This window comes from Pundamilia nyererei, unplaced genomic scaffold (genome assembly GCF_000239375.1).
Source record: "Pundamilia nyererei isolate P.nyererei 1_Seehausen unplaced genomic scaffold, PunNye1.0 scaffold00060, whole genome shotgun sequence".
In the NCBI taxonomy this organism is placed as follows: Eukaryota; Metazoa; Chordata; class Actinopteri; order Cichliformes; family Cichlidae; genus Pundamilia; species Pundamilia nyererei.
In genome coordinates, this window is record NW_005187461.1 from 1,080,749 (window position 1) to 1,095,337 (window position 14,589).

Here is a 14,589-nt window from a genome sequence, read left to right on the forward strand (position 1 = left end):
CCCGCCTACTATCCTCGGAAACGTAAAACGTAAAACGATTGAAACAAAAAAAAAAAGCACCGAAATGTGCGCTGCTTTTTGGTCTGGTTACTACCGTTTATGTCAGATACCGGTACCCATCCCTAATCTTGTGCTCAGAGCTTGTTCCTGTGCTGCCATGATTAGTGCCTCTGTGCTGTCTTTCAGTCCGGCTTTGTCCAGCCACTGGTAGGATTTCTGGATATCAGCCACCTCCGCTATCTGCCGGTGGTACATACCGTGCAGGGGCCTATTTTACCAAAGAGTAAAACAGTGAAATGTGGATTATTAAATATTAGGTCTCTCTCCTCCAAGTCTCTGTTGGTACATGACTTAATAATTGATCAACAAATCGATTTACTCTGCCTTACAGAAACCTGGTTGTAGCCGGATTTTTTTTCTGCTCTTGACGAAGGCGGTCGCACTTTTCTCCTCTCGTCCTCCTCCTCTCCCTTAGCTTCCCCTTTGGTTTGGCTAAAACCTAAAAGTAGTCAGGTTCTATTGGCTCCATATACATTCTGATGTCTGATTACTTATTAACTTTAAAACATCCATCAGACTCAGAAGATGGGATGTTTTCATTGCATGTAATTAAAAAAATGCCATTGTTGCAGGGCACAACTGCCTGTCCCAATACAGGATGTTTTGTAGAAGTGGAGTCTGTCGGTTTTTGGCTTCTACACTGAAGCTGGTTTAGACTGAAGTTTTATGACACAGTATTTCCTTCAAATAGTCCTTATTTAGATGTTAATGGCTGCCCATGTATGGGTAGTAACTCATTTAATCATGGTTATTTTCTTCATTCCTCCACCACCATCAGCTGCTGCAAATACAATATTAAACACTATTTTAGGCACGTTCCATAACACAACCATTACTTTCCTCTGTAACAGTGACATTAGTAATGGGTGTACTCACTTGCAGTTTGATGAACAAAATGTTTGCGGTTTTGCATGTTTAGAGTCTTCAACTAAATGAGTTGAAATAACTTGATTGACACTGTTTTTGTGGTCCAATGTGTTTTTTGTGTTGTCCAATGTCCTCACCTTAAAATTCACCTTGCCACATATTTGCTTTGGGCATTTAACACTTGCATGAATTGAAACCCAGACCGGTGGGAATGTTTTGGTTAACACAGGGCCTGGAGTCAGCTTCAGTTTTCACTGTAAGGTTTATTTCTCTGTCTTAAACATCGTCATTGAGTTGTCACAGATAAAACTGTCTGCCGCCAGCTTTGAGGCGACGTTACAGTTTGTAATTGATTTTAGCAGTTGCAAAGGAATTCAGAAATGAAATGCTGAGATTCTGTTTCACAGAGTGACATTTAAAGATGCACCAGGCGTCTTTGTAAATATTTGGGACGTGAAATTAGAAAATAGCACAAACTGACTCGTTGTCCTTTTCATTCTCTCTCCTTTCATCCTTCTCTCTCTGTCTCTCTTTCTAAATGTCACTCAGCCCTGCTTCCTGTAGTAGCGTTCCACTTGTCCACTCTGGGCGCTTAGAGGAGTTAATAGGTGGCCTGGCAGCGCTCGTTCAATACACAGTACTATTACTGCGAGGCTCACATACCGCACAGCCACAGCAAAGTGCAATCAGACCCCCTCTCTGTTTCTCCATCTCTCTCCCCTCTCCTGTCGCTTCCATCACCATCAGGGTGGCTTCGCTTCTCACACCTCTTCAGATTTATCATTCCTCTGACTGGTTACGTCGTCATCCATCTCTGGGAATTTTCTTCATTTTGTCTCCCGTATCCTCCTGCGTCCACGTCCACACCTGAAACACACAGTTCAAGATTTCACCCTTTCCTCTCCCGTTTCTAGCCTCTTAGCTCAGATGAAGGTGTTTGGTCGTTGAATGAAGCTGCCAACCGCTTGGCTTTTTAAAAGCCTTCATTACTCAGGTGGATGCTGCAACCGATGCTGGAGTTGCTATTTGTTTATGTAAACAATGTGTGTGTGTTTTGGTGAGAATGTGAGAGAAAATGTGCATTTTAGCACACCCTGTTTCTGTTTCCCTTTTAGTACAATTTAACACAAAGTGGTGATGTTGAGTTGTGCGTGTGTGCGTGTGACAAAGCTACTTAGTATTCTCAATCACTAGCATAATCACGCCTTTTCCCTGCGGGCACTCAAAGCCTTAATCAGGACCAAGTTCAATTGTTCTGTAGGTCTTTCATCAACTGTCGAGTGAGCCACAAACGGCGTCTCTGCCAGATGGACCAACATGAGAGTAGCATGACAAACAGTAACACGTGGGAAGCATGTTTGTGAGTTTGTGCGCGTGCCTGCGAGACACAAACGACCTCAAACTGGTGTTTTGTCTTCATTTTCCCACTCTGTTGTGCAGACTTCTTCTGTACAGATGACCCACTCTGCTTAATTACATTGTTAATGACTCTTCCTCATTAATGATGTTTGCTGTCTCCTGAGCAAAGAAATGAGTCAACGCGGGGCTCGGAGTATTCGGCAGGGTGAGGTTTAGGCTCCGGCAGAGAGGCTTGCCGGAAAAACCGAAGCTGTGATTAGGCAGAAGAATAAACGAGGACAGAAATAGACATTCAGTGAAAGAAACCAAGAATAGTTTGTCATCAGAGATGCAGCAGGTGACGTTTTTATGTAAAATTATTTTGACCTCTAAGAGCTCTCGTGGGTGTAGTTTTCAACTTTTTTCCTCTTCTTCACCATGAGCTGCTCACTTGTCTTGACCTATACCCAAATTTGGGTGCAGAGTCCCATTGAACATATCCACATGACCATATACACTCACTGGCCACTTCGTTAGTTATATCTAGTATGGGGTTAGGGCCCCTCTTACCTTAAGTACTTCCTTAATTCTTTGTAGCATTAATTCATCAAGGTGCTGGACAGAGATACTTTTTTCAAGTAACGAGTAAAGTAAGGGATTACTATTGCAAAAATTAGATTACCGTTACTTTCCCGTAGGAACGCTGCGTTACTGCGTTACTAAAACCATGATTTTTTTTTGCGAGAATGTCTCAAGACAGTGACGTAAGTGCGACGTTCGTGACAACAGCTGTGTGCAGATCAACAGTGGATCATATATCAGTGCAGAGAGAGTATGAGCGTGCAGCGTTTAAAGCGTGGAAGTACTGACCTTACTTTGAGTTTGATTCCATAAAAAGTGACAAAAACATTAGTGTCCGCTGTGCGTGGGAAGAAAACTTCTTTTTACAGCAAAAAAACCCCTAAACTTCCAAACAAGCACCGAGTAGCTACGACGTAATGGGAAACTCACAGAGAAACTCGCGGATTCTTCCACTGACCGCGGCACACCTGCACCAGGGGAAACCTCCGCCTACCCCACTCCTGCTTTACAGGTGAAAATAGAGCAACAGGACCGCTAGTCTTTGACTTTATTTATTTTCTGCTGTGTTTTACTTGCATCTATTTGAAAGACTGAGTGTAAACACAAAAACTATTTTATTTTATGTGCTGGAATGTGCAGAAAATAGGTTTAAATGTTAAACTAATTTCTTCCAGTCAGAGAATGTTGCAGATAATTAAATTTTTGCTTGATGCATAAAGTTAAAAGATTAAAACTAATAAAACAAGTTTTAAAAAAATACTTTTCCATTTGATTACATTTGTATGATGGATTATGTAGAAAAAGTAGAATTGGGCTGAAAGATCTATCACTTTATCACCTGTTCAGGTTGTAAATCGTGTTTTTAAAAGTAACTAAGTAACTAAGTAATTAATTACTTTTGAAAATAAGTAATCAGTAAAGTAACGGGATTACTTTTTGGGGGAAGTAATCTTTAATTAGTTACTGATTACTTTTTTCAAGTAACTTGACCAACACTGGTGCTGGAATCATTTCTCAGAGATTTTGGTTCACACTGACATAATCGCCTCACACACTTGCTGCAGATTTTTCAGTTACAACTCCATCATGTAAGTCTTCCATTCCACCACATCCCAAAGGTGCTCTATTGGATTGAGATCTGTGAAAGTCATTTGAGTGAAGTGAACTCGTTTTCTTCTTCAGAAAACCAGTTTGATATGATATTTGAGCCGTGTGACATGGCATATTATCCTTCTGAACATGGCTACACATTCCCAGATAGCAAAATTGGTATGGCCTAGATCTGGCCCACACAATGTGCTTACACATGGCCCACATACCGCAAAGAATGACGGCCCTTTGGTGGCCCAGATCTGGTTTAACAGAGGTGGCCTACACATGGGCCAGCACAAGGCCAGTTGCAGACACACTGCTGGCCCTGTGCTGGCCCAGAACAGTTTCAGTTCTGGCCCCAGATGTCAGCCTAATGTGTACCTTAATCAAGTTATGTAATAACAACATGTGCCAGAACATAATAGTACATAATAAAGTGTACACTCACAAACCTGCATTTGAAACGTTGGCTACAATAGCAGTATAGAATTGCAACATGGCATTTGGGTCTTCTAACAAAAATAGGAAAATAGGAACATAAACAGTGCCATCATTGAGATACATGACACCAGTCAGTCAGAAGTACCAGCTTGATGCCAGATCTGGGCCAGACCCGTTTCCTATGAGCCTGGCCACATAAACCAAACCACAATCGAGCCAGATGTGGCATGCTATCACATAGACAGTGCCATCTATGCCAGGCCTGGCCATATCTGGATGACATACCACTCACCATGCCAGAAGTCAGGTAGCAGTGCTGGCTAAATACCAGCTCTGGGCCAAACCTGGACCAAACAGTGCAAATGGTTCAGAGTAGCAGCTGATAAGTCTTTTAAGTCTTTTTAAATACTAATAATGAGATAACACTTTGTCTTTCCCTTTACTCTGCTCCTCTCCATAGCATAAAAAGGAACAGAGTCAGTAAAAACAAAGATGGCAGTTGTGCAGGACAATGGAGAAAAGGGAAAAAGTGGCTCAGTGAAAGGAAAAAAAAGCAGAGATAAAACAGCAAAAGAAATCTCAACGTCACTTAAGAGCCTTCTTTGAAGAAAAAGAACTTCAGCTGAACAAAAACCACGTATTTTCCCTGAGGAATACTGGCGTCTCTGAGAGAGAGAGTGAAGTAAAAGCACAATGATTTAAAATTCCTTAGCTTGCCTATTTTTGGAGCAGTTCAATCAAACCGTTGAATGTTTACCCCGAAAGTTTAAATTGTTAGGGGAGCGTAACACACCACTGACACTCCCTGATCAGCCTGTGGGAGCAGTGGGAATAGCCTGGTTCTTATGAGCCTGAGCTGGTTAAACTGGATGAAGCCAAGTCAGCTGGACACTGGAATGTTTTTAAAGCTTTCAGAGTGAAGTTGGTAATAAAAGACATTTTGTGACTTTGAAACTTTGCTGAGAAAAAAAACTCAATAGAAATGTGAAGAATCCTTCAGATCCAGTCAACAGCCTGAATGACAAACCTTTTAGAAGAGCACGTTGTTGCACTGATGCATGGCTGGCAGACTTCTCGTTACTGACTGAATGCTGGATTGTGCCATAGATTTTGCGTAACTTTACATATGCATAGTAAAAGTGTAACCTTCTAAACTGTATTTTAGACAGAAAATTCCCAAACTTTTAAAGCATTTTTTTTAATCAGTACCTATATGTGCAATTTTTATGTCCTGCTGATGATTTAAATTACAGCTATTACTCTCTCCATTCAGATAAGTTAGGGGTTTCAAAAAAGCTGCCTATAGAGTAATGAAGTTGGAAACAGTTTCCAGAGGGACTCGGGCTATATCAGAGCATAAAAAGAGTCACATATTTCTCCAGACATAAAAGTGTCCAAAGGAATCGAGTCGCGGTTGGATTATCACCGCTCTAATATGAGTGAGTCATCTGAGTTCATTGTAACAATAGACCTTTGGTAGGATCCTTTGTGATCTTACGAGCATGCATAGGAGCGAGACTGTCATCTGCAGCTGATCTGTGACGAATTAAAAATGAGAAAGTTTAACCATTCGTGTGTCATTGGTAGCGTAGTGAACTGAAGCTGTCATCTGTGTACAGTAGACTCGTGCATTCTTCCGGTTCTTATATTAGAAATGGCTGAGATCATTTTCACTTCCTCTGGCCTGTTTGTCAAAATAAGAACACTTGGTTTAAAGGAAGTCACCTTTAAATGAAGCTATTATTTAAAAGGTGCTCAAATTGAATCATTAAAATGCGTCACTGTGCAGAAGAGTCACAAAGACATATAACCTGAACCATCTACATTTGGTACAGTTACACATATCTTGAATAATTTCTATGGCAGGGCGAGCTTGTTTGTGTTCCTCATCAGCCTGAAGGGAGCCCAGGGGAGAGTTTGATGCCGCTCTGCAAGGGTAGCTGAAGGATAGTGCAGGACTGCCGTCCCCACGGTCATTAGGCTGCCTGTGCTCGACACACACTCATCATCCATAGCGATCTCGCAGAGGTCTCCGTCCCGCTCGCAGAGATCCCTCACTTTCTCTCTGGTGGTTTGACTCGTCTTAGCCCCGTCTCTTTCTTGCTGCATGCTGGATGAGTTCTGTTTTCCGCAGCCTCTCTGTCTCTGTCTCTCTGCACTCCCTCACCCCCTCCCGTGTGACCCTTTTACTGTATGTCTCACTGATGACTGATTGTCCTGGCCAGGCCCAGCCAGCTCTAATAAAAAGAATAAACTCATATTACATTCATGCCTATGGGTCTTTGCTGTTCACAAAGAAAGAATAAAAAATAGAGGAGAGAGCAGAGAGTAGGTGGAGTGGGAGTGAGGTGCTGTAAGAGCATAGAGCATGAAGGGTAAGAGTTGAAGGAGCTTGACAGTAAATGAGTCAAGACTGCAACAAAAAGGAGAAAAGGATGGGAAGGAGGCAAAAGCTTGAGAAGGCAGTGTGAATAACTGATGGAAGAGTGCAATAAGCAGTGATGAGACAGTGATTTCTGTACTGTGCTTTTCGCAAATTTTCAGATGACTTCTTCAAGGTCCCGTGTTAGGAGCAGGCTGCCAGCTTGGCTGATGACTCGAGTCTTTCTTTTCAGCCCCGTGTCTCCGACAGTCTTTCCTTTGCTTTCTCTAACTTGCTCTGATCAATCAGAAGCTTAGACTAAACTTCACTCTGACTAATGATTTTTCACTGCCTCTCCTGCTGCTTCTTAGACAGCGGGAACTTTATCAAGAAAATAAAAAAAATCAGTTTAAACTTTTCAAATGAAAACAAAAAGCTACTTTTGGCTGATAGTGCTGTTATTTTGGACTCTTTGGGAGGCCTAATCATCAGGAGGATTGTTTGTGTGCTGTATGAAAGAAAGCATTTTAAGGTAATAATTTAACATTTTGGGAAATAAAAACTTGTTTGCTTGAAAAAGCATTCCCTCCTTTTATGCCTGTGCGATAAATATTCACCTGAAGTCAGCAAATTAGTTAGTGATAATAAGCAACTCCAAGGCCAACTGACAGAATAATCATCTGCTGCATCTGTACAGCTGAACTGTGAAACTGACATGCATGATTTTAGGTTAGAGTCACGTGAAAAGAATTTTTCATTAAATTCTGTGTTGTCTTGTTAAGAGGCTGTGTAGCAGCTAGATGCTACTAATCAAATGCACTGGATTAATTAATCATGAGCTGATGTGACCACCTCTATAAAGCAGAGGGTTGGGCAGTTTGCTGGTCTGGAATATTAAGCTGTGTGTTAATAATACAATGCCACAATCTTCCCTGGAGTGGATGTCCCAGCAAAATCACCCCAACATCAGACTGCGCAATACTCATTGCAGCAGTTTCCTGCACCTTAACAGCGGGCATGTTGGAGGGTATACTGGTGCTTCCTGGAGTCTTCATTGGTTGCCAGTCAATACATTTCTCACTCATAACCCTTCCTAACGTGGAGTTGTCATTTTTACACTTGTTGTTTTCAGTACAAATTTAACAAATGATTTATATCATGTTTATGAGTGATGAGTTAATAAGCGGGTAGGTACAATCCAGCAGAACCAGACTAACTGTTCTTGGTTTGACGTTTAGCTTTATGCTAAGTTATGCTAACTGGCTCCAGTTATGCTAGCACACTAGCATCTATCTTCTGTCTAATGCTGAGCAAGAAAGCCAGTTTGCAAAATGTCAGTGCTTTGAGGAAAGCTCACACTTGTCTCTTTGTGTTTCCATTGCTCCAGTGTGAAAATGGTGCTGCTGTGGACAGCTGGTGACGTCTTCAAGACCACCTATTTTGTGATGAATGAAAGCCCGGCGCAGTTCTGGGTGTGCGGTTCAGTCCAGATCCTGATTGATGTCGCCATCCTCCTCCAGGTCCTGTTTTACAGCCAAGACATAAGAGCCAAGCTGGGCTGAGCATGGCTGTTACAGTGGCTAACACAAAAGCCCGAGTGTTTGAGTAAGTTTCGAGGACTCTGATGACTTCACGCCCTTTACAACATGCTGCAGTGTTGATAACGTTTAATGTTTAGTGCCAGAGTAAGGACAAATCAAAGTCAAATAGTGTGTTTGTTTTGTTTTTCTTTGGTGTGTTTGTTCACTTCTTTTACTGTTCATACTATCCTAGTGTCAAAGAGACCCAACCGAGTGACCTGTAAACGCCGTAAAGCCAAAATTCATGCATTAGCATCTTTAATCATGCCCTAGCACCTAAATGCATTTGCCTGTACATTTGTCCTTATTTTGCTACGTGTCTCCTGAAGTGTAGTGGGCATGGAAATTGTAAGGAGGATGCATTACTCATATTGGCAGCTCACTAACGACAAATATGCGCTTCTGTAACAACCGTAACAACCAGTCCTGCACTGGTAGGCCTCCACTGGACCCTGCTGCCTGACTGATGGCTCTCCCACTTCACACTCCTCACTTCACTGGACTGTTTCTCATGATACATAATATGTGGGCTTGTCTGTGCCTTTGCATGTGTGCGAGGTTGTCGTTCTCTCTGGTGTGTTAGTACAGCTAAAATTGATTTTCGCCATTGGCATCGAGAGCCAAGCCAAAGCTTCAGAATGTACATGGAGTAATCTACACAGGCCATCAATCTGTGTGTTGTGTATGGTGGTTTGATTGACGTGCAGTACATGTCTCCACACAGTATACATAGAAATATGAAAAATGTGGGCAGTGATGGTTTGCACTTTTCCTCAGCTGCAAAATGTGTTACGGGCATCGGAAACACAGCAGACTTCAGGGCAACTAAACTTCTCGAGGGGACAGTGTTACTGAATCTTTGTGCGATTGCAATTTCTGCCAGTGTATTTAGGTTAAGCTGTTTTTTGCTCATCTTTTCCTCATTCAAAAGGAGGAAAGATTTTATATATATATATATATATTTACCTTGGTTATTGACTAGATGGTGTCCACACCCAGTAAATAATAAGTGTGCTGCTAACAGATATTTAAAAAAGGTCAATTGTTCGTGTTCAGTTTTCTTAAACTTCATCATTAAGTCAAATCCCTTCATTATCAAGCCCATCGTTAAAATCAAAGGTGATTTTATTTTCAGCAACAGGAAATAACTTTTCTTTTAACAATCATTTCCTTTTCTGATTGGCTCATTAATACACTCGCTGTGATTTTAATAGGTCACTCAGTCTAACTGCAGGTGGCTGATTCTTCGCTTTAGTCCAAGAGGTGAAGTGGTGCAAAAATTATTATTTTTTCTTCCGGTCTCGTTGTTCCAGATCAATTATGTGTCTTTCAAATTTTGTTTCCTCATTTTAAAACATAATCAGGCTTATATGCACTGATTTACCTGTAAAACACTTAAAAATAGCTCATTAAAATCGTGTCTAAGATACTAACTGAGGGTCTAAAACTGAAGTTAGCCGATGCACTGAAAACAGGCGGATGCTGTGAAAAGAACCGAAAATGCTTCCAGCTCATCATTTCCACAGTCTGAATGACATTTAAGCGAAACCATAGAAATCAAAATCAAAAACAAAGACCCCTTTCAGACAGCTTAATATTTCATTTTCATTTAATCTAGGGTCAGTTTTTAAAATATTAGAAAAGCAAATTCTAGCAATATTTAACCTCCTAAGACCTGAACTCTTCCACAGCAGCATTTTTAATTTCTCTTTGCTATTTGGGCTGATTGGGACCTGATGAATGTAAAATTTTATTATAATTTTTTTAAACCTGACTTTTGGTTCTGAATAAAATGAGATCCACATATGAGGACATTTGTTTTAAATTTCGATAGAACAGTGGCAGTATAATGTCCTCGTAAGTGGATTTCAGGCCCTTGTAGAGCAAAATCTAGTATTTTGGTCTAGACGACCCAAAATGTGATGTCCACATATGTGGACACCAGGTCCTAGGAGGTTAATGAATGATTTGCTTCTTAGTAAAGCTTAATTTAAGACTGGTTTGCCCTTATTTAAGTGGATTCGGGCCAGTGATTCAGAAATCCAAAGTTAACAATGGATTCTGCCAAAAATCAGCAGATTCTGAATGCAGACGTCTTGCAGTGAAGTTCGACTTACAGGAGGAACATCAGCTGAAACCTCTGGAACAGCCCTGCAGTCTCTCAACCTGAACAACATGCTGTGTGAGCCCTGTCTCACAAAATGATCTGCAAGAAGACGGGCTGGCAATTCATGTGTGAAGGATGACTTGTAGCTGACGACATCTCTCAGGGATGCCCCGACTTTTATATAAAACTGTACATCAACTAATGGCTACAAAGAAGTCTCTCAGAAAGTCAGACCCACTTTAGTGTCTCCACTCACATAGAAATGTGCTGCTGGATGGGGCAAAGGTTATGTAATGCACGGAAAACGTGCTAACCTTTGGTTTAGTTCCTTCATGCTTCCGTGTAAAAGCTCCGATGAGCTCGGCTTTAGAGGCAGCAGCGGCTGGAGTGTTTTCCACGAGGTTCACGTTTTCACATCCTCAGTTTGAATGCGCTCTCTGTTTAATAGGTTTTGGGGAAACCTTGCAGCCATAACAGAAGCAGTTAAACTCTGCATTCTCTGCAGCTTATAATATGCAAAACAGTTCACATGTACTTTATTCAGAGGCTCTGTCTATAATTGAAACAGCAATTTAAAAATAGAGCCTTAAGGTTAGTTTTGGTTCTGTTACCTACTGCTTGATAGTTTCCTCCTACAAAAACACTGCAGGGTCAAATACGTCAGTCCCACCAGCTGATCAGTACTCGGAACAGGTTTCTTTTTAGTTTTCCACTTGCATGATTTAATTAAGTAATGAAGTTTCAAGCTGATTAAATCTTCCACACTTTTACCTCACCAGTTTCCATTAGTTGAGCTACACCTGTTTATCTCAGTGAACATCATATTTAAATTACCCGCTTTTGCTGTTATGGTTTTTATAATGAAGGCAGCAGCAGCAGCCTGCAGCAGCCAGCATGTCGGTACCATTAGCTCAATAATAAAAAAATATTGTTTGGTCTGCTTTAGAAACAGACCAAGTTTGCATGCATTCTTTAAATCCACATATCTCAGATCTGTTTGCCATGTTGTAAGCTGCATGTGGCTTATCGCCTCTATCCTGCACACCACAGTTGTATTTTGTTCCAGTTCTGTGTCATGTATGCTCTTATCATCAGATGTGTATCTTTATATTGTTTTTCCTCTGCAGAGGCTCAGAATAGCACCCGCACCGACTTTAGTTTAACATTTGCCTGCTCTGTAGCCTTTTCCTCTCAAGGACAGCAGGACAAATGAACACACACACACACATACACACACATACATACACACACACATGCGCCTCAGGTGTGATAATCAGTGAAGTTCATATGATGGTGAATCTACTTGTTGCCTTTCTGCATGCAGAGGGAGGATATGCTGTGTAACAATAATAAGCCAAAAGATCCTTTCTGTTGAACCAAAAGTACAAACAAAGTAACTTTTCACTGGAATATAATGAATATAATGTAACTGTGATGTAAAATGTAAGAGTTTGTGACATCAGGTATGTAAAAATACTGCAAAAATGTTAATGTCTGAATGTTTTACTGTCTTATGGCAGCTCTATGTATGTATGTGAAATATTTATCATCATCAAATATAAACTATTTTGAGTCCATGGTGTAGTGCTGTGTGCTTTCTGTCTCTGTGAACTCTGTGAATGTGAAGCATGTGAAGAAGAAAGAGTTTGACAGACAGAATAGAAGCCTGGTAGTCTGAGTGATTAGCTTTAACATGGCTAAGATCTAACATATAACCTTTCCAACAGCTTAGCTAGAAACACCAGACGTGAACCACATATATGTTCTCTACATTCCCGTACAGTAGATATATCTTTTCTACAGAACAGGTCCCAGTCGAGCTGTCTTGCAGTGAGATAAAGTGCAGAGGGAAAACCTTGAATTCTTTTATTTAAAAGGATTGAGCACCAAATAAATAATGAAAAAGACTGAGGTAGAGTTCAGACTTTTCTGTTGCTGAACGCACGGAATTGAAGATCTGCGGGTTAATTAAGACTCGTGTCCCTCCAAGGCTTTAATCCCCTCTACCTAATTCAACATCACACACGCAGATGGTTGCGGCATCACTTGGTTCAAGATAACTCACAGCAATAAAGAGGAGCGCTGCAGCGTGGATAGTAAAATATTAAGGAAGCTGGCTATAGTTTGAGTGTTGGACAAGGACAGAATGTGTGCTGCACCTGTCGGTCTCTAGCATATCGAGACTATCTCTCCACACGTTACATGTTCCATATGCACGGGGTACGACCCCCTTGGTCGTGGCGTGTGGATATTTCTTTAAGACACTCCGGCACACCCGGCTACGCCCCACAGCTCACGTGTAAAACAGCTGTGCTTTCAGTGGATTCATGTTTTGGCCTGGCTTGTACATCCATTAATAATAGATAAACTGGAATGCAGGCTTGAACTTGAACGCTGTATCTGATCCTGATACCTGTAACGTGTGTCTCATTGGTATCACATAGCATGATGGCAGTCATGACTTTGTCTATGGGTTTTAAAATGTTTCATCATAAATCTCATAATGGATCTATCTGACCACCTGCCATCAGCTACGTCTTTCCATCCACCCATCCATCAGCTGATAATTCCAACATGTCTGTCTTTACAGTGGCTTGTTTTAATGATGGATGAGGTGGGCTGAAATAGTTCACCTGCACCCCATGTCCACGAGGTCTGCTCTGCTCCGGTCTGCTCCATTTATTAATGATGGCGTGTCGTCATGCAGTAAAAGGAAGTGCACTTTTCATCCCCATCAAGTGTTCCAGATTTCATCTACTAGGCACAGAAGTTATTGGCAGCGTAGGTGACGAATATTGAATAATAATGAATACACCATGTTTCTTAAAACACTGATTCTTGTTTATGTGTTCCAGGATAACTGTCCTTATTGTTTCTACCCTCATGTTGTTCATCCCCTAGTTCTTTACATATGCTTCTCCTGGCTGTTACACAGAGTTCCTGCTTTATTTTGGTAATTATTTTCTTTGCTTTTCTTCTATTGTTTTACTTCCTGTCTTTGTCCTAGTTCTCTGCTGAGGTTAGTTTCATGTGTCTTGTGCTAGTCATTCAGTTTCTATTTAAACACATCAGCCGTTTAATTAGCCATACACCTGGTTAATTGCTTGTTAAATATCTAATTAGCCAATTACATGGCTGTGACTTTAAACGTGGCATGGTTTTTGGTGCCAGACGGATTGGTCTGAGTATTTCAGAAACTGCTGATCTGCAGGGATTTTCCCATGCAACCATCTCTACGGTTTACAGAGAATGATCTGAAAAAGGAAAACTATCCAGTGAGCGGCAGGGCTCTGTTAAAAACCTTTAAGGAGATGGTCTACACCAGCAGACCACAATTGGTGCTTCAACATGAAGGCAGGAGGAAGGAAGGCAAGAGTAACAGTAACCATTCTAGCCAGAACGGGAAACTGAGACTGGCACAGGCTCACCAAAGTTGGACAAAAGAAGAGCAGAAAAAATCTGCCTGGTCTGATCAGTCGCAATTTCTGTTGCAACATTCACATGTTAGAGTCAGAATCTGATGTAAACAACTCTGCCTTGTAGCAATAGTTGTTGGCGTAAGTGTGTTGGGGATATTTTCTCGCCACACCTCGGACTCTTTAGTACAAACTGATCATTTTCTAAACACCACAGCCTGCTGAGTATTACTGCTGAACATGTCCATCCTTTCATGACCACAGTGTACCCATCCTCTGATGGCTGCTTCCAGCAGAATAACACGAAGCTCAAATCATCGCAAACTGGTTTCTTGAATATGACAATGGCCTCCATAGATCTCAAATGGACTCCATAATCACCAGGTCTCAATATTTCTTCATATTTCTGACATCTTTCCTTCCACTTATCCAGTTTAGGGTTGCAGCAGGGCTGGAGCCACATGCATGTCTTTGGACTGTAGTAGCACGCACACGCAGGAAAGCACAAACTCCACAGCGTTTTCAGCCAATCAGTGGATTTGACCTTCTTGTGTAGCTGTGTTTTACTGCAGCGGTCCCCAACCTTTTTTGCACCACGGACCGGTTTATGCCCAACAATATTTTCACGGACCAGCCTTTAACGTGTCAGAGATGGGCGTTACTGTAATCCGATTACTTTTTTCAAGTAACGAGTAAGGTAAGGGATTACTATTGCAAAAACGGTAATTAGATTACTGTTACTTT

General features: G+C 41.4%; 1 protein-coding gene across 3 annotated transcripts in view; it reads left to right on the forward strand.

Annotated features, from left to right (window-relative positions):
- Positions 1-9,924, forward strand: part of LOC102212915 (PQ-loop repeat-containing protein 1) — a 59,239-nt gene extending 49,315 nt beyond the window's left edge. For 2 of the 3 annotated variants that reach the window (XM_005734753.2, XM_005734752.2), the window contains exon 5: positions 8,130-9,924. In XM_005734753.2, coding sequence (XP_005734810.1) covers positions 8,130-8,304 — 175 coding nt within the window. In that variant the 3' untranslated portion in view covers positions 8,305-9,924. The remainder of the gene's footprint in view (positions 1-8,129) is intronic. The other variant, XM_005734754.2, reaches the window with a different exon arrangement.
- Positions 9,925-14,589: the final 4,665 nt, after the last annotated feature.